This window comes from Scyliorhinus canicula, chromosome 6 (assembly GCF_902713615.1).
Source record: "Scyliorhinus canicula chromosome 6, sScyCan1.1, whole genome shotgun sequence".
In the NCBI taxonomy this organism is placed as follows: Eukaryota; Metazoa; Chordata; class Chondrichthyes; order Carcharhiniformes; family Scyliorhinidae; genus Scyliorhinus; species Scyliorhinus canicula.
Genome location: NC_052151.1, coordinates 125,472,932 through 125,493,838, shown reverse-complemented (window position 1 = coordinate 125,493,838; position 20,907 = coordinate 125,472,932). Strand labels below are relative to the sequence as shown.

General features: G+C 47.5%; 1 protein-coding gene across 13 annotated transcripts in view; it reads right to left on the bottom strand.

The window, feature by feature from the left end:
• dtnba (dystrobrevin, beta a) overlaps positions 1-20,907 on the bottom strand; it is a 705,977-nt gene that overhangs the window by 107,683 nt on the left and 577,387 nt on the right. Inside the window, exon 18 of one of the 13 annotated variants that reach the window (XM_038800089.1) lies at positions 6,078-6,992. The exons of the other annotated variants lie outside the window; for them this stretch is intronic. Within the exon in view, the coding sequence (XP_038656017.1) occupies positions 6,981-6,992 (12 nt within the window). The 3' untranslated portion in view covers positions 6,078-6,980. Of the gene's footprint in view, positions 1-6,077; positions 6,993-20,907 lie in introns of those variants that run through there. 13 annotated transcript variants of the gene reach the window in all.

Genomic DNA, 20,907 nt, shown 5'->3' with positions numbered 1-20,907 from the left:
CTATTTGTCTAAGCATCTTGAATAGTACTGCAATAACATCCTACTGTAATTTAGAGGGGGAGACAGCATCATGATCATAGAATTGCTACAGACAGAAGGAGGACATTTGGTTCTTTTGAGTATTCACCAGCCCTCCGAAAGAGCACCCAACATCGGCTAACTCGCCTGCCCCATCCCCGTACCTCACCCAGTTTTGAACACGAAGGGGCTGGTTTAGCACAGGGCTAAATTGCTGGCTTTGAAAGCAGACAGAGGCAGGCCAGCAGTACGGTTCAATTCCCATACCAGCCTCCCCGAACAGGCGCCGGAATGTGGCGACTAGGGGCTTTTCACAGTAACTTCATTTGAAGCCTACTTGTGACAATAAGCGCTTTTCAGTTCATTTCATTTCATTTTCATCCCCCTTCATGGATGAGTGTCTTTAAGTGCTAAACCCCAATGTTTACAAACATCAACCACATCAAAGAGAGGTAAGTGCATTCCAATCACAAAGAGCATCATGTTCGGATTGGTGCTCGCCGATGCCAATCCCAATTTTTTGATTTGTCGCTGCATCGGTGACCCTACTACTAGCGGCAGAAAAATCCAGGCCAGAATTAACAATCTGAATGTTATCAGCCTTTTGAAGATGGGTGTTGCGCAGGACACCAAAGGGTGGCAAAGGCACTCATCTCCCCAGCAGCATCCCATCTTGCCAGTGGTGAGGAAGGTGACATATGATGCTGCCCAGAGCCCAACCGAGCCACCTAAGTGGCTAATTAAGCACCTCCTCCCACATTCGTTGGCAGTTTATGACCTCTACCACGTGAGGAGACTACCAAGCAAATCCTGGTGGCCTCCTGGCGGTCTATGGAATTCTGTTGGGGGGAGGGGGGGGAGCATCCTTTCCAGGAACATTTGGTCCTTCCCATCAGCAATGGCATTGCTTGCTGGGAACAACAGACCTTTGCTGGGGCCTGCACCCCTGTGTGCTTACATTCCACTTATGTGGTTGCAAGGGTCCAATCGATGTGTGCTCTGGCATTGCCGAGGCTGCTGATCCTCGCATTTGCTGACAACGGTTTAGGGTGGGGCTGCCTTCTTTAATACATTGGCTGTTCACGAATGGAGGTTCCTTAATAATTAATTGGCTGTCGCAGGCGAGATGCAACCCTGGTTTCTCTGATCGCTTTCAGGCCTTGTCACCAGCTCTAAATTCAGCCCAACATTTCTTTCTAATTCAGCCCAACATTTCTCTTTTTTTTTAAATGTATTTTCTTCCAAACATATATGAAAAGTTACAACACAAACAATGTGAGAGAAAAACTTCCCAACATACAACTATACAGTTTGTACAATTCGTTTCCCCTTTTTCGCCCCCCCCCCCCACCCCACCAACACCCCCCTCCCTATACCCCCACCACGAACAACTCAAACACAATTGTGGACATACCCTGCCTTGCCTCGAAACCCTCAGCTACACCCCTTAACTCTTATTTGATCTTTTCCAGCCGAAAGTCATACAAGTCACCCAGCCAGGCCACTATGCCCGGTGGCATTGCTGACCGTCACTCCAATAAGATTCGTCGCTGGGAATCAGAAAGGCGAAGGCCAAACATCGGCCTTCCTCCCCTCCATCATCTCTGGCTTCTCCAATATCCCAAATATCGCCACCAAAGGGTTCAGCACAACCTCCTCCCCCGCTATCCTTGCTAGCGCCGCAAACACACTCGCCCAGAATCTGTCCAACTTTTCACAGCCCCAGAATATATGTGCCTGGTTCGCTGGTCCCCGCCCGCACTTTTCACACTCGTCTGTCACCCCCTGGAGGAACCTACTCATTCTTGCCTGAGTCATATGTATTCTGTGTACGACCTTGAACTGTATCAGGCTCATTCTTGCACACGATAAGATTGCATTTACCCTTTGTAGCGCCTCATTCTATACTCCCCAGTTTATCTCCTCTCCTCTCCTCTCCTCTCAGATCCCCTTCCCACTTCTCCTTAATCTTCCCCACTCGTTCACCTCCCTATTCTCTCAGCCATCTGTATGTGTCTCCGATCCTGCCCTCCCCTTCCATATCTGGAAGCAGCAGTCGTTCCAGCAGGGTGTACCTCGGAAACCTGGGAACTCTTTCCAAACCTTCCGTGTGAAGTCCCTTACCTGCAGGCACCTAAACTCACTTCCTCTCGGGAGCTTTACTCTCTCCTTCAATTCATCTATACTGACAAACCTTTCTTCCAGATACAAATCCCTCATTTTAACCAGCCCCACATCTTTCCACTTCCTACACATGCCATCTATCCCATCCAGCACAAAACCGTGGTTTTCGCAAATGGCGTTAACACCGACATTTCCTCTATACTAAAGTGCCTCCTCAGCAGGTTCCAGATCTTCACCGTGGACTTCACCGCAGGGCTCTCCAAATATCTGCTGGCACCCTTGGCAACACCTCCGTCACCACTGCCCATAAGCTGAACCCCCTACAGGATTCTTCCTCCATCCCAACCCATTCCTCCACCTCTCCTTCCCACCATCGCCTCACCTTCTCCATGTTCGGCACTCAATAGTAATGAAGCATGTTCAGCAACGCCTGCCACAGTCAAGTGCAGTGTGTCCCACGTCTTGAGACCCTCCCTCGCCTCCTCCACCAGTTTTGTTAAATTCCATTTGTGAAGTATTGCCCATTCCCTCGCTACCTGAATCCCCAGGTATCTAAACCTGGCTCTGGCCACCTTAAATACCATCCCCCCTAAATTGGCTCAACGACCCAACTCATTCACCGGGAACACTTTGCTTTTCCCTACATTTAACTTATATCCCGACCAAAACCTTCCGGCTCACACAAAAAGGTAAATTCTGGAATATATCCTATACATATGTGGAAAAAAAGGAATACTCTCTGCCCCCTGGGTTCTTGAAGCACCACGGGAACATCATACTCATCTTTTCCATTAACCCAACAGTTATTTTGTCAATGGTATCCTACCCATTGACCTGGGGCTCGATCTATCTACCCTTGGCTTGAGGATACAATTAAAATCTCCTCCCATAATCAACTGGTGACTAGCCAAGTCCGGGATTGTTGCCAGCAGCCCCCTCATAAATGCTACATCGTCCCAATTCACCAACACCACCAGTGTCCCTTCAGATACCCCACTCACTATCACATATCTCCCACCCGGGTTCCTCACTTCCTTCGCGCTCACAAACCACGTTTTCTTACTCATCAAAATCGCCACCGCTCACAACTTTGAATCAAACCCTGAGTGGAAAACTTGACCCACCCGCCCCAACCTGGTCCTTCAAGCGGAGGTGCGTCTCCTGCAGAAAGACAACCTCCGTTTTTAAGCTCCTAAGGTGCACAAAGACCAGAGATCTTTTGACCGGCCCACTGAGCCCACCCACATTATCAGAGAACAGCTGTCCCCTTACAAACTTCCCACCCCTGCGACCCTTTGTCAACCCAACAGTAAAAACTCTTCCACATCAGAGCAGAAGAAAGCCCACACTCCCTCCAACTCCCACTCTACCCATATAGTCTCAATTACTTCAAAGTGCCAGCACCTCAGTCACCCAGAATTGTTCAATTCAGTTCTCCCTCCGTTTATGCTCCTTGATAAAGTTATTGGCCGCTTCTGGGGTCTCAAAAATAGTATTCCCGGCCTTCATACGTAACCCAAAGCTTTGCTGAGTAGAGCGCCCCAAACCTGACCTGCCACTGATAAAGCACCACCTTGGATTTGTCCAACCCCGCATGCCGTTTTGCCAGCTCAGCTCCAAAGTCCTGGTATAATCGGACTTTGTTCTCCTCGCATTCACAGTTGCGCCTCTCCCTAGCCCATTGCAGAATCTTCTTCTCCATGAACTTGTGGAGCCTCACAATCATCACCTGCGGTGGTACCTTGTTCCAGGCTTCTGCCTCAGAGACCTATGCGCGCTGTCCACCTCAGGGGCCTTATCCAACACCCCATTGTGCCACCAGCCCCGCCAGCCTCCTCGAACACTCGTGGCACTCACACCTTCGACTCCTTCAGGCAGGTGCAGATTCTGCCTTCTCAATCTATTTTCCTGCTTCTCCACCTTTGGTCTCAACGTCTTGCAAAGGTCTCCTAAGAGCCCAAACTCTACCCCAATGCCACCACCCGATCTTCCTCTGGCTGCTGCGCCACAGATCTCTTCTAATGCCTTGGCTAGGACTTTCACCTTTTTCTATCAGGTTTGCTAACCAGAAGTCATACCACTCCTGGGGGAAACGTGTCCACCAACCTTCAATTACACTTTTTCGGCGAAGTTGCACCCAATTTCAGGTATAAAGAGCTCTTTTCTAGGCCTTCAAGCAGGAGCTGTCCTGTGTGCGACCACTCACACCATGGCCGCCATCGGAATGCCAGCCCAACGTTTCAGACCAATGGCATTCCATCAGAATTGCCCAATTCTGATGGAAAGTCATTGATCTGAAATGTTAATTCTCTTTCTCTCTCCATAGATCCTGCCAGATGTGCTGACCATTTTCAGTATTTTCTCCTTTTATTTCAAATTTCCAATGTCTGGTACCCTAAACAGCAACCTCTTAATTTTCAGTCTATCCCTTTACTAAATAACCAATTAATTTCTTTAGTAACCTTCTATTGCCATTAAGTACAACAATTAGAGATTAACAGATGGACCCAAGTTCCTCAGCCCTAGGACTTAGCACCGGGTTGAGCAAATGGTGGTTTGTGTGCCCCAGTTGAAAAATATTTCTGCACATTCGGTTTACAATTGCCGAATAAGTGATTTTGCAAAAGCTAACTGGGCTCCCACAGAAATCAAAGAGGCTGTCACGCACATTTATCTTAACTGTATATGGTCCATCTACCTAATGGTTCTGCACATTTCCTCATCAATGCGTGTGGCATTCTGTTGCCGAGGATGGCATAGCAACAGCACAGCTGGGGACAGGCCCCTTCGCATTACTTGTTGATTGATATGAACAGTAGCTACGTGTTGTGTTCACTTGGCCTTTTGTCCACTATGACTCATTCACAATTTCTGCTGCGCACTATCCAAATCTGCTGCAAACAATGCTGAGATTTCATTTAATTAACTTTCGAATGCTAAACACTAGCAACCAACTTTATACTTTGGCATGCTTTTAAATTAAACAAACCACAAAATTGTAATTACTGACACTTGGATAGATTCTAATTTTATACAAGTATGGTACGTTGTTTTAATGATTACTTTCAGTTTGCCAGCCAAAGCAATGATATTGTGGGGGAACAAAAGAATAAATTCAGCCCAATAGGCTCTGGCTTTATGCAGGATGCATCAAATATATCTATGAACATTTGCAACTGGCTGGTATAGTAAAAATGTTTTTGTGTAAAATCAGGCAATAGACAAAAAATGACCAAAGAAGAAACACACATTAAAATAGATAAAATGGAATGTGGTGAAGAAAGACAATTATTTTACAGCAAATTTAATTTTAAGGATATGTGTAACCCTTGGTATGCAAATACATACACTGAGAAAACATATTTGTGTACTCCTAATTTAATAAATGCATCCCCAATTTTGGTTTATTGCCCTCATACCACAATTTATTTTACACTATTTGCATGTTCCACCAATTGACTAAATTACCTACAATAATTTACAATAAATTCCTATCTTGGAATATTTTAGCATTGTTCAAGATATGCCCTGTCTCTCTGAATTAATGCAAACTTTATTTGGCAGTGACATCATCAATTATATATTGAGACAAATAAGTTATTTTTTCATTCATTGGTGGGATGAGTGTCAGTGGTGCAGCAAGCATTTATTGCCCATCCCAGATGCCTTAGAGACTCAAATGGTGGCTGCCTTCCTGAACTGTTGTCGGCCTTGTGGTGCTGAGAGGGAGAGAGGTCCAAGATTTCAGTGAAAGAACAACAATATAATTCCAAGTCAGGATGGTACGTCCCACAAAACGTCTTGCCAACCTATAAATTTTCCATTTATAGATACCCTTTGTTTCCAATTTCTTTGGTTAATCTTTACCTTTTATTCTGGGAATTCTTACTTTTAATAATATTGCTAAATGCAATGGAGCTCCAAAAGTAAGGGACTTATTTGTTTATCCAAACAGGTGTGTCTGTCATGTGCGCAACAATACAAACAAAATGGAGAATTAAGACATAAAAGCTAAAACAGAAATATAAAAAGTGTGAAAGAAGTGACAGCATTCACAAAGACACTGCAAACATAAACCAATACGACCATATGACCATAAGACATAGGAGCAGAATTAGGCCACTCGGCCCATCAAGTCTGGTCCGCCATTCAATCATGGGTGATATTTTCTCATCCCCATTCTCCTAATAAGGTGGTCAGGATTGAAGGAGTAGGAATTGGAAATGGGAAACTCCCGATACTCAGAAACCGAATATCAGGAAAAATACTGGCAGACACTAAAAAGTGAATGGAAATCTGATCAGCAGAAAGCTGTAAATTTCTACACTGGTGCCATAAAATAAAGAGAAATATCATTTTCGGAGGATAATAATTGCTGATGCCCAGTCAAATCCAAGACTCTCTCAGGTGAGTAGATGTAAAGTGCCATGTCAGTGAAGTTTTCCACGTTGAGTGGGAAGAAAACGGAGGCATTTCATGATTCTTTTGTGGATTAAAGCTTTAAACAGCTGGCCATGAAGTAGCCAGTGTTCACATTAAGCCACCTATTTGGCTGGAGGAGATGATCATCTGACATCAAGAGAAACACATTTACAGTTGTAGTCTATAGAACACAGGGAAGGTGAATGGGCTGGAATCGGGAATACACTGGCCAAAAGACATTTATAGTGTGCACAACAGGTTTATGCTTACATAAAGAAAAATACGGAAGAAAAAAAAATCTACGTGTGATGAGGCACTTCAATTTTAATAAATACTTTCTAAACAACGCTATGGCGAGTCAAGCCCATGAGAGAAACAGAGCCGGGCTCAGCATCAATCTCTTAGCACCAGGACGATCACAGGCAGCACTGTAAATAGAAATTAAAAATTTTAATGAACCGAAAAACAAAACTGCAAAAATAGATAATAAACCTAACAGATAAATAACCTAACCTATTTATGTCATTTTCTTTATCCACTGCAAACAATTGAGGGGCTTCATCGCAAATCAAGTTCCAAACAAAACAGATAAGGTTTTCAAAACAAAGCCGAATACTGTGGATGCTAGAAATCTGCAATGAAAACAGAAAATTCTGGAGTTCCTCAGCAGGTCTGAGCTTCTCTGGAAAGAGATACAAAATTAACATTTGAGGTCAATGACATTTAATCAGAACTCAGCTCTTGAGGAGAGGTAGGCACTTGGAGGAGAGATACAGATAGCCCAGCTGTGGAAATCACATTCGTTCTGATGAAAGGTCATTGACCTGAAACATCAACTCCTATAAGCTTTCATATTCGATTTACAAGGGTGGACTCAGACAGGAGAAAGAAGCGTTTTGGCCTCTCCCTCTCTAGTTTCATTTTAAATATCTGTTCCAGTGGAGCTTCCGGTGGTGGCATGTAGAGGGGAAGTTGCATGCTGGGTAGCTCCTGCTTGAGGTGTGCTTTAAGGAGTTTTAAAGTCTGGTCCTGGGGGCAATTTGCAAATGATTGAATAAAGGAATATACAAGGAAGGCAAAGGATGTCAAAAGGATTAAGAAAAACAGCCGTGATGAAGGGAAGGAGTGAGTGTTCACTGTCGTGTGAGAGGGCCAGGCAGGGAGCTAACAAGATGGCGGAGGCTGGGCTGCCGTGTGGGGCCGCACTGTTCACAGCAGAGAGGATGACTGAGGTGATGTTGTTGGGGCTGGAGAAGCAATTTGCGAAGCACATGGAGGTGTTGAGGAGGAGATGGCGGTAGCTTTAAAGATGTTGGTGAAGGAGGCAGTTGCCCCGATGAGAGTAGCTGTGGTGGAGACATCGGCCGAGGTGAGGGATAAAAGCAAATTTTCTCTCCCTACAGATGCTGCCAGACTTACTGAGATTTTCCAGCATTTTCTCTTTCGGCCGAGGTGAGGGAGCAGAGTGAGAAGACTAAGGGAATGGAGGAGGCCACATCGCAGCACAGTGATCAGCTCACCTGAGATGAGCTGCGGAGGGTGGTCAAGGCCAATAAGGGTCTTTAAGCAAAGCTGGAGGACCTGGAGAACCGCTTGAGGCGGCAAAATCTGAAGATTGTGGGCTTGCCCGAAACGGTAGAGGGCTCGAGGCCGACGGAGTACTTCGGCAAGATTTTTTATTTAAAAAAAATATTTTTATTCTCCTTTTTCACCTTTTCTCCCAAATTTACACCCAACAATAAACAATAATCAGCAATGAATGTAATGTCAATACCCATATCAATAACAACAATCCCATCCTCCCATCAAACCCCCAAACATTAGCCCGCATGTTAACATAAACAAATGACAGGGCAGCATGGTGGCCTAGTGGTTAGCACAGCTGCCTCACGGCGCTGAGGTCCCAGGTTCGATCCCGGCTCTGGGTCACTGTCCGTGTGGAGTTTGCACATTCTCCCCGTGTCTGCGTGGGTTTCGCCCCCACAACCCAAAAATGTGCAGAGTAGGTGGATTGGCCATGCTAAATTGCCCCCTTAATTGGAAAAAATAATTGGATAATCTAAATTTTTTTAAAAACATAAACAAATGACAAAAAGGAAATCAGGATTCACCCACAGTCACCATTAACACATACAATCCCTCTTCCCCAACTCTTCCAGCCGCCTCCCCCCTAATGTCCGACGTGATCAAATACTCGAAAGTGCATAATGAATAATGCCCATGAATTGTAGAACCCCTCCATCTTCCCCTCAGTTCAAATTTGACCTTTTCAAGTGTCAAGAATTCCAGCAGGTCCCCCCCCACCACGCCAGGCACAGTGTGGAGAGGTTGTTCTCCACCCTACCAGGATCTGCCTTCGGGCGATCAACGAGGCAAAGGCTACAACAGCTGCCTCCGTGTCCGTTTCCAACCTCGGCTGGTCCGACACCCCGAATATGGCTTCCCGAGGGCCCGGGTCCAGTTTCAGGTGCACCACTTTTGAGATTACCCTAAAAATCTCCTTCCAGTAATCCTCCAGCTTTGGACAGGACCAAAACATATGAACGTGGTTTGCGAGGCCCAACCCGCAACGTTCACACACATATTCTACCCCCTCAAAGAGCCGGCTCATCCTTGGCCTTGTAAGGTGTGCTCTACACACCAGCTTCAACTGTATCAGCCACCACCTCGTACATCAGGTGCAGGCATTCACAGACCGGAGCACCTCACACCAGAACCCCTCCTCCATACTCTCTCCCAACTTTTCTTCCCACTTTGCCTTGATCCCTTCTAGCGGCGTCTGCTCCTCCTCCAAAATAGCCCATAAACCGCCGATACTACCCCCTTCTCCAGTCCTCTGTCGTCAGCACCTCCTCCAGCAATGTGGAAGCCGGCTCTACTGGGAAGCTCTGTATCTCCTGTCTGGCAAAGTCTCGAACCTGCATGTATCTAAATATTTCCCCCTGCTCCAGCCCATACTTCGCTCCCAGCTCCTTCAATCCCACAAAACGACCCCCAAGAAACAAATCTTTTAGTGTCCTAATTCCTTTCTCCTCCTATCTCCGAAAATTTCCATCCCACTTCCCTGGCTCAAATCTATGGTTCCCCTGAATCGGTATTTCCCTTGACCCTGCCCCCAACCCGAACTACTGTTGAAACTGCCTCCAAATTCTCAACAGAGCTATTCCTACCGGAATCCCTGAGTATCTCCCCGGGGCCGTCGGGAGCGGCGCTGTCACGAGCGCCTTCAATCCCGACCTCCTACCCAAACTCTCCTCCATTCTGACCCATTGGGACTCAACCCCTCTGACCAAGCTCCGCACCTTCTCCACATTCGCCACCCTGTAATAATACATCAGGTTGGGAAGACCCAAACCCCTGCCTGCCTTCCTCTCTGTAGTAGCACCTTTTTAATTCTGGCTACCTGTACTTTGCCAAGATGTTGGCGGAATTGATGGGGGAGTGTGAGGTGCCCTCCCAATATGAACTGGACCGAGCCCATCGCTGAGGCCGAAGCCAAAGTTAAATGAGCCGCCAAGGGCAGTGATCATCTGCTTCCACAAGTATCACATAAAGGGAAGGTGTTGAACTGTGCAAAGCAGAAGCGGAAGGTGCAGTGGGCTGGTGCTGGAGTTCACATATACCAGGACTTGATGGTGGAGCTAGCAAAGAGGCGAGCGGTTTTCGGCCGAGTTAAGATGGCATTATACAACAGTGAGGTGCGATTTGGTGTGGTGTATCCAGCGAAGCTGAGGGTGACCTACAACGCCAGAGATTTCGACTTCGAGACGGTGGAGGCGTTTGTGAAGGCAGAAGGCCTGGCACAGAAGTGAAGACTGGGGACGCGATTCTCCGACCCCCACGCCGGATGGGAGCATCGCGGGAATGCCGTGGGGAATCACGCCACGCCGCCCTGGCACCCCCACGCGATTCTCCCACCCCCCTCAAAATGGCGTGTCGCATTTTGCGACAGGCCGCTCGGAGAATCGCCGCTCCAGCCAGATGGGCCAAGCGGCCTGCCGAACTCGACTGGTTCACGCCGGCGCCAACCACACCTGGTCGCTGCCGGCGTGAACATCGCGCGACCACTGCATGTGGGGCCTGTGGGGGACGGAGGGAGGATCGAGCACCAGGGGTGTGCTCAGGAGGGGTCTGGCCCGCAATCGGTGCCCACTGATCGTCGGGCCGGCGTCTCTTAAAGACGCACTCTTTTCCCTCCGCCGCCCCGCAAGATCAATCCTCCATGTCTTGCGGGGCAGCGGAGGGGAAAACGGCAACCACGCATGCGTGGGTGACGTCATTTAGGCACCGCCGGCCGTGTCATTCAGGCCGCGCCGCTTTGACCCAAGCGTCAAGGCCCGGCGCGCGAGATTGATGCGCCGCCGCTCCTAGCCCCCCCCCGGGGGGGGGGGGGGGGGGGGGGGGGAGGTGGGGGGGGCGAGGAGCGGCCTCCAACGCCGGAGTGAAACACTCCGGGTTTCACTCCGGCGTCAGCAGTTTGTCTCCCTTTGGGAGAATTTCGCCCTGGAACTGAAGAGGGGTTGTGGACTGCGAATGGGGAGTTGAGAGAGTGTATAAATGTTTGACAGTTTTTTTTAAATCTATATTGTTCTTTATTTACTTCACGTTGTTATAGAGTTTAGGTCTTTTGATTGTCATTCTTTGTTGTGACGGTTTTATGCTATTTTATTGAGAGATGTTTGGGTTTGGTGTTTTTTTACTGGGACGGGGCGGGAGGGGAGGGAAAGCCTTGGGTGGGGGCCCCCGTGCTGGCTAAGTTAAGTCAGTTAGTGACGGAGGTGAGGTGGGGGGAGGGGCTGCAGACATTGGAGCCTGGCGAGCAGATTTTGATGGGCCTAAGAGGTGTGAAAGGGGGGGGGGGGGGGGGGAATTGATACCGGGTGAGGGTTTTGCGAGAGGAAGTGCAGGGGGGATTCATGGAGGTGGTTCGATGTTAACAATGGATAGGCACGGGTCAGGGCCCAGTGTTACGATGAGGGTGGATAAGAAGGGGGGCGGGGGGTGAGAGGTCCCGGTTAGGATAGTTACTTGGAACGTGAGGGGGTTCAGTGGCCCAGTCAAGAGATCAAGTGTGCTGGCGCACCTGAAAGGTTTGAAGGCTGATGTGGTGATGCTGCAGGAGACTCACCTGAGGGTGAAGGACCAGGTGAGGTTTAAGAAGGGCTGGGTCAGCCAGGTGTTTCATTCGGGATTTGATGGTTAGGCTCGAGGGATAGAGGTCCTGGTTAGCAAAAGAAAATGGTTCCCGATGGCGAAAATGGTTGCAGAGCAGGGAGGCACGTATGTGATAGTGAAAGGGGCATTGGAGAGGAGGCTGGTGGCGCTGGTAAATGTGCATAGTCCCAACTGGGATGATGTAGGATTTGTGAAGGTGTGTGGGACACCCCGACTTGGATTCACACGAATTGATAGTGGGTGGGGACTGGAACCTGGTACAGGAGCCGAGATTGGACAGGTCATGGCCGCGCTCACTGGTCCCGTCAGGGTGGGGCGATAGCATTGGCTGGACTAATGGCAGAAATGGGAGGTGTGGACCCTTGGAGGTTTCTGGCCCTGCAGGAGTGGGAGTAATCTTTTTTTCTTCTCTGTCCACAAGGTTTATTCACAAATTGACTTTTTTGTGGTGGGGAAGGCGCTGTTGGCTGGGGTTAAGGGGTCGGAATACTCAGCAATTGCGATATCGGATCATGCACCGCATTGGGTGGATATGGTGTTGGAGAGGGGGGCAGTGCAGCGGCCAGGGTGGAGATTAGATGTGGGGCTGTTGGGGGACCAAGCGTTCTGTGATAAAATTGGGAAAGTAATCGAGGAATATGTCGGGTTCAATTGTACGGGGGAGGTATCGCAGGCGGTGGTTTGGGAAGCTCTAAAGGCGGTGGTGAGGGGGGGAGGTGATCTTGTTTAAGGCGAAGGTGGATAAGGAGGAGAGGGTGGAGCCCCAAAGGGTAATAAATGAGATGCTGGAGGTAGACAGGAGTTATGTAGAAGACAGGAATCCAGTGAAATTGGAAATGAGGAAGGAGTTACAGGCGAGTTTTGACTGGCTGTCCACAAGGAAGGCGGTACGCCAATTGAGGCGGGCAAGGGGAGCGGTTTACGAATAGGGAGAGAAGGCAGGGCGCATGTTGGCAGGCCAGCTTCGGAGGGAGGCAGCGCCAAGGGAAATTGTTCATGTGCAGGATAGGGCAGGGAAGTTGGTGGTGGCGCCGAATCAGATTAACAGGGTGTATGAGGAGTTTTACGAGAGATTGCATAAATTGGAACTGGAGGGGAATTGGGAGATGCAGGAATTCCTGGATGGTTTGGAATACCCGAGGTTGGAGTGGAGAGGCTACCATTCCGTAGGGTGGGGACTCGCTTTAGATATCTGGGGGTGCAGGTGGGACGATATTGGGAGGGGGGGGGGTAACTCCATAGGTATAACATCGCAAGTTTTTGGGGGGGGTGAAAGCAGGTCTGAAAAGGTGGGATGGTCTCCCTCTGTTGCTGGCAGGTCGGGTACAGGCAATGAAATTGAACATGTTGCTGTGATTTTTGTTTATTTTTCAGTGCCTGCCGATCTTCCTGCCAAAGGCATTTTTCAAGGAGGTTGAAAAGACGATGACCTCGTTTATATGGTGGGGGGGCGGGGGTGAAGGTGGCTTGGATTAGGAAGGTGTTGTTGCAGAGAGGACGGCAGTCAGGGGGTTGGGGTTTCAGGGTCTTCCGAATTTACTATATTATTACTGACCAGTGGAATGCGGAGGTGAGGAGCTGGGTTGGGGTGCAAGAACCACCAGGGGTCAGAATGGAGGAGAGTCTGTGCAGGCGGTTGGGGCTGAGGGCATTGGCAACAGCGCCGCTCCGGTAACAGTGGCGACATTGAAAATCTGGAGGCAGTTGCGCCAGCACTTTAGGTGGAGTCAAGGGAAATGCCAATTAGGGGGAATCATAGATTTGAGCCAGGGAAGTGGGATGGGACTTTTCGTAGATGGGAGGAGAATGGAGTTAGGGCACTAAACGATTTATTTCTGGGGACCGGTTTGCGGGATTGAAGGAGCTGGATGCAAAATATGGGTTGGGGCAGGGAGAAATGTTTAGTTATATGCAGGTCCAAGATTTTGTTAAGAAGGAGATACAGAGCTTTCCGGTGGCGCCAGCCCCCACACTTTTGCAAGAGGTGCTGACGACAGGGGAATGGAGAATGGGGTGGTGTCGGTGATTTATGGGGTGATTCTGGGAGAAGAGAAGGCACCGCTGGAGGGGGATTAAGGCAAAGTGGGAGGAGGAGTTGGGAGAGGGCATGGAGGAGGGGCTGTGGTGTGAGGTGCTAGGGAGGGCGAATGCCTCAACTTACTGTGCGAGGTTGGGGCTGATACAGCTGAAGGGGCTGTATAAAGCGCACATCACAAAGGCGAGGATGAGCCGACTCTTTGAGGGGGTAGAGGATGTTTGTGAGCATTGTGGTGGAGGTGGGGTGCGCAAACTACGTTTATATGTTTTTGGTCCTGTCCAAAGCTGCAACGGTATTGGAGGGAGAATTTCAGGGAAATTTCAAAAGTGGTACATATGAGACTTGAGCCGTGTCCTCTGGAGGCCATATTCGGGGTATCGGATCAGCCGGGGTCGGAAGCGGATGAAGAGGCAGACATTTTAGCCTTTGCCTCGTTGATCGTCAGAAGGCGGATCCTGTTGGGGTGGTGGTCAGTTTCTCCACCCTGTGCCCTGGCATTGCAGGGGGGCTCTGTTGGATGTTTTAACACTCGAGAAGGTGAGGTTTGAGTTGAGGGGCAGGATGGAAGGGTTCTACAATTTATGGGCTTTGTTCATTATGCAACTTCAAGAATTGGATGACATCGAACATTAGGTGGGGGATTGGACTGTGTATGTTGTTGATGACTATGTATGGGTGGATGGTGGATTCCTGATTCTTTTTCCCTGTGTTTGTATTTAAAATGTTGGGGGTTGGTGGGTGGAGGGGATTGTTGACCAGGGGTTTGACATTGTATTTGTTATTGTTGATGGGTTTAAATTTGGATAAAAATGTGAAAAAGGAGGAGAATAAAAATATTTTGAAAAGAAAATATGGGCCGGGATTCTCCCCTAACCGGCGGGGCGGGGGTTCCCGGCATGTCGGAGTGGCGTGAACAACTCTGGTGTCGGGCCGCCCCAAAGGTGCGCACCTTTAGGGGCCAAACACTCACATTGAGGAGCTAGGGCTGCGCCGGAGTGGTTCCCACTCTGCCAGCTGGCGTGAACGGCCTTTGGTGCCACGCCAGCCGGGGCTGAAAGGACTTCGCCGGCCGGCGTAAGTCGCGCATGCGCCGGTGCGTCAGCGGATGCTGATGTCATACCAGCGCATGCGCAGGGGAGGGGGTCTCTTCCGCCTCCGCCATGGCGGGGCGGAAGAAAAAGTGTGCCCCCACGGCACAGGCCCGCCCGCCGATCGGTGGGCCCCGATCATGGGCCAGGCCACCGTGGGGGCACGCCCCGGGGTCAGATCGTCTCCCCCCCCCCCCCCCCCCCTCCCGACCCTGGAGCCCGCCCACACCGCCAATCCTGCCGGTAAGAGATGGTTTAAACCACGCTGGCGGGAAAGGCCTGTCAGCCGCGGGACTGCGGCCCATTGCGGGCCGGAGAATCGCCGCGGGGGGCCCCACCGACCGGCGCTGCGCAATCCCCGCCCCCGCCAAATCTCGGGGGGCGGAGAATTCGGGACACGGCGGAGGCGCGTTTGACGCCGGCCCCGGTCGATTCTCCAACCCCCCGGGGGGTCGGAGAATTCCTCCCATGATTTCCGAAAGAGAAAGAACAGGCATAGTGGAAGGGGCTGAGAAACCTAGGTCTGTTATTAAATAAAGGCAAGTACAAAGGTATGAGGACAGAATAAGCTCAAGTGGACAGGGAAAATAGGTGAAAAAGTAAGATGAGAGATAAGAAATTGCAAAAGTTTAAGGACATATTTCATAACTCACATCACAAGAAATATTTAATTGAGAAATAAAGACTCTACAAGAAGTATGAAACATCTGCGACTAACTAAGGAAGCTAAGGCTGGTTTCAAATAAAAAAAACACATACAAGGCTGCAAAGATTATTGGTAGCCCCAAAAAACGGAGAAAAAATTAGAAATCAAAACTGACTAATTTATTGGGCTAAAATCACTGGTTGTTTAAAACACTGAACAACAGTATTTCTGTGGCTTAAAACTGCCAGGATGCAAGGATGGCCAAACATTTGTTCAACTGTATCTTACAAGTTTCAAAGCCATTAGAAATGAAATCACAGGTTGTACAGTAGAATCCATCAAAGATCATCACCTCCTAGGAAGGTGAATGACCAGGTCTCCTGACACATTCAGAAAACATCCAGGCAGCACTTGTGTACTCAACTTGGTGGGGAACAAGCTGTTAGATGCAATCGCTTTTGACAATGGACACTGACTGAGAAAGTAACTCATCCAATTGTAGTTGAATCATGTCTAAACCTGGCATCAACTTGGTATGATCATGTATGGCTATCTGGTCAGTTGGTGAGTGGGGATCATTTATTTGCAACTAACACTCTTTTATGTTTCAATACATTTTGTCTCCAGGCCAGAGCCAAGAATAAGCATGGCCATGAATAGGTACCGTTTCTCTCTCTCTCTCTCCTCCCCTCCGAGCTGTAAACTCCAGTCCTACCTGTTGTTTGACCATCCACATGCTGCAGGCAGTGTTTTAAGAATTAAGCCAACAGCTGCTGGTTGCAGAAGAAAATCTATAAATCAGTCATATATTTAAATCATCACGACACAGAATCCAGAAAGACCATCGAGTTCGGTCTGAAAGCATCCAAGGCATCAATCTATAGAATACGTATAGAACAGACTTTTGAAAACTGCTTGATCTATCAGACCATTTTTTGTGTGTCTGTGTGTGTGTAGGTGTGTATAAGCATTTTTATTTAGATCAAGTGTTATGTATAATTAATCCTATTCGCTTTTATTTTAAAAACCTTACAAGATAACCTGTCTGTGTCACAGCACATAAATAATAAAACACTTACTGAAAACCTATTGTGGTCAAATGCGGAGTGGGATAAGATTCTACGCCTTCTCACCTGATTGTAATAGTGACTAAAAATGAGGGGGAAATTAGATGAGAGTAAACAAGTAAGAAATATACAAGCAGACAGTGGGAGCTTCTGCATGTATATAAAAGTGTAGCTAAATTAAATATTGGACCCTTCGATGATGAGACTGGAGAAATAATAATAGGTAAGAAGGAAATGGCAATCTCTCCCTGTCTCTGTGGTAGAAGACGCAAAACGCATTCCAATAATAATAGAAAATCCAGGAGCAAAAGGAAGGAGGAAATTAAATCAATCACAGGGAAAATGTATAAAGAAAAGAAATGGGTCTTAAGGCTGACAAGTCCCCTGGGCTTGATGGCCTGCATCCTATGGTCTCAAAAGAAGTGGCTATGGAGGTAGTGGGTGTATTAGTTGTAACCTTCCAAAATTCTCTAAATTCTGGAAAGCCCCAGTAATTTGGAAAATGACAAGAAAGGATGGAGAAGAAAGGAGGAAACCATAGGTCTCTTAGCCTAACCTCTGACAATAGGAAAATGCTGGGCCCATTCTTCAGGAAGTAGGAGCAGGACATTTCTAAACCATAACACAAACAAGTAGAGTCCATATGTTTCTTTGAGTATGTAGCAAGCAGGATGGATAAAGGGGACTGCGTAGACATAGTGTGGCATTCCAAAAGGCTTTCAATAAGGTGTTACACAAGAGGTTACAACACAAGACAAGAACTCACCATGTTGGGAATGATATATTAACATGGATAGAGGACTGGTTAATTTTTTTTTTAAAGAGTCAAGATTAATGGGTCAATTTCAGGTTGGTAGACTGTAAATAGAGGGCGTTCACAGTGATCAATCCTGGGACCTCAACTATGCACAATCTATGTTAATGCCTTGGACGAAGGGACATAGTGTATTGCAGACAGATTTGCTGACAATACAAAGTTAAGTGGGAAAGCAACTTATGAGAAGGGCATAAAGGACTGGATTTTCACTAGTGAGTAATACAATATTAAATAGGAATGTCCTGGCTCAGCAGACCTGCCTCAGTTGAAAGGTCTCCACTAAACCCAAGTTTGCTCCAGGGAGTAAAGGAATAGAGTATAAACGTGGGGAGGTGTTGCTGTAACTGTACAAGGCATTGGTGAGGTTATATCTGGAGTACTATATACAGTGTTGGTCCCCTTACTTGAGCAGAGATGTAGTTGGATTTAAGGCAGTTCAGTGGAGGTTCATTAGATTGATTCCAGAGATGAGGGATTTGTCTTATGAAGAGAGATTGAGCAGTTTAGGCCGATACTCTCTCGAGTTTAGAACAATGAGAGGCGATCTAATTTAGATATACAAGATGATAAAAGGTAATGACAAAGTGGGCATGGAACAGACAAAAGGGTAGCAGATTTTCATGGTAACTTCATTGCAGTGTTAATGTAAACCCACATGTGACAATAATAAAGATTATTATCACAAGTATGTAGTGAAGCATCAGGCTCCAGAGCTGCAGGGAAGTAGGGGTTGCTCTGTCGAGGCAGAGCGACCAGATCGTTTGTTTGGAAGTGGGAATGGCGAAGACGGCAACCGATAATAAGTCTTTCAGGATCTAGGACAGACAACATTGAAAATTGGCCGAGAAGACAGAATTTGAGGGTGGTTGGATTCCCGGAGGCACTAGAGGGCCCAAATCCGACACCATTCATGGCGCAGGTGCTCTAGAAGATGGTGGGAGAGAAGGTAATGGCGGCTTCTCCTGAGCTGGATCGAGCCCACAGATCGCTGAGACAGAAGCCTCGCGCTGAGAAGCCACCTCGGGCATTTGTGGTCCGGTTCCAGTTACCAGGAACAGGAAAACATTTTAAGATGAGTAAAGGAGCATTGGAACAGCTGATGGGAGAGCCATGGGGTGCGAATAAATCAAAACACACCCCAGGCTGAATTAGGCAGATTTTATGTCCTCAAGGGTTCAATGGTTATGGGTACAGGTAGGAAAGTGAAGCCGAGACCCCAATCTGATCAGCCATGACTATACCGAATGGCACAGGAGGCTTGAGCGGCTGAATAGTCTCCTCCTGCTCCTATTTCTTATGTTCGTATGAGCAACAGAACAAGTCCACTGGGCATGGAATTGAAGATATTTGCACATTACATGAAGAGAAAGCAGCAAGTCGTTGGAATCAACAATTAGCTTGGCAGTTGGGAATGAAAATGAGGAGTCAATGTACTTTGTGTGTCTTCACTGCTATATCCATGGTTTCTCATATAATATTTGTCTTTCTTTGCATGTCCTCTGCTAGCTGCTCAATCCCTCATAAAGATCACACACACGTTTAAGCCAAAACAATGCTCATGCAGACCCTAGTTTTTTTAAAATATTTTTATTTTCCTCCTTTTTCACATTTTCATCAAATATACACCCAACAACAAATTACCAACAATAACAAATACAATGGCAATCCTCTGACCAACAACCCCTTTATCCTACCAACTGCCAACATCTTAAATACAGAAGAAAAAAGAATCCACAATTATCCCATACATTATCACCAATAACCTATGCATTCCAAACCACCCCCCCTAATATTCAATGTCATCTAATTCTTGAAAGTGCATGATAAACAAAGCCCATTAATTGTAGAAGCCTTCCATCCTTCCCCTCAACTCGAACTTCACCTTCTCGAGCGTTAAACAATCCAGCAGGACCCCCTGCCACGCCAATACACAGGGCGGAGAAGCTGACTCCACCCCAACAGGACCCACCGTTGGGCAATCAGCGAGGCAAATGTCGAACCTAGTCAACAGAATTTTTTTTTCTACTTTTGAGACTGCGTATCAGGAAATAAAAGAAACAGGAGACCAAGTGACCACAGCCCCTCTACCACTGGCCAACACTGGCATCCACACACCCTGATGAATTCAGCAGCTCAGTGACAGGCGCTTGAGGGGAAGATACAGAAAATCCAACTGTCGAATTGATACATGGTGAGACACAGGCACAGGAAGCTAAAGGACGTTGATGCCTGAAGCAGTTGAGAGGAACCTTAAGAAATGCCAGCTGCTGGTTACAAAGCATATGGATCATGAAAAAAAGGAAACTTCAAAATAGAGGCCTAGCTTAGCCAGGAGCCAAAGTGGGTCAGTGAGAAGCTTTGACTGGTGAACAGGACTTGATATAAACTAGGACATGTGCAGCAGAGTTTTGAATGACCGTCAGTTTATGAAGGGTAGAATGTGGGAAGCCAGCCAGGAAGGAATTGAAATGTCCAAATCTGGAGGTAATAAAGGCATGGATGGGTTTCACTGGCAGATGAGCAGAGACAGGGCTGGAGTTGGGCAACATTACGAAGTGGAAATATGCTTTCATCATATTGGGAATTCCTCTGTAGAAGATCTGCTTATCAAATCAGCTGCAATTTCAGAGAACAGAAGCCTTTATGTGTCATATGAATATGAAGGTTCACATTCAGGCTGTCAAAGATGAACGCAGACGAACAATAGCACTCACAGATCTGTGGAATCAGGCCATTTTGTAAAAGCTTAACTTGTATTACGCTGTGTATGCAGCACAGAAACTGGTCATTCAGCCCAACTGCTCAATGCTGGCATTTATGCTCCACAGCTGCTTTTTCTCACCCCACACATGTCTCCTGCCTACTTATTGCCCTCTCAGTCATATTTCTGGACTCTCTGTCATGGTGTATTGAATTGTCATGGCAAAGACAGCATTGATGTTTGCCTTATGCAGGAACGTACAGTGAATTGGTTGATCTTGCAAAAGATCCCTATAATGCCCTGGAGCCTGCCCGTTGAAGTTGAGAGCTGCAGTGACTTGCTTTGGCACAGTCAGAGATGTCAATGTTGTGAAGTTGCATAGCAGACCTGGGAGCAGCAAAGGGGCTCCTCTAAAACTTCATCATTGAAGAACCAATCCTCAAGCCGCAGATCCTGAGATCTTGAAAGCTGGATGTGTACAGATGGGATGATCTTATTGAAATGGTGTTGCTTAATACATCTGCTGTCATCTCTAAACAGAGACAGCTTTGCTGCTTGCTCTTGTTTTAAATCATTCATATGCATTGTAATGATTTCACTGTAAATACCCTCATCCTACCATGCTGAAACTATCAAAGCATTTTATTGTTCCCCACCCCCTTCCTGATGCTGACTGTTATATTAATAGAATTTGTTCAGGTCACATAGGTTCACAGGGCTATAAATGGGTGTGAATTCTAACACCCCTTTTTTAAAGGTTGGTGTTATGTTGCCTAATCTCTAATCCTAACCATTTCTCCTCGTCTGAACT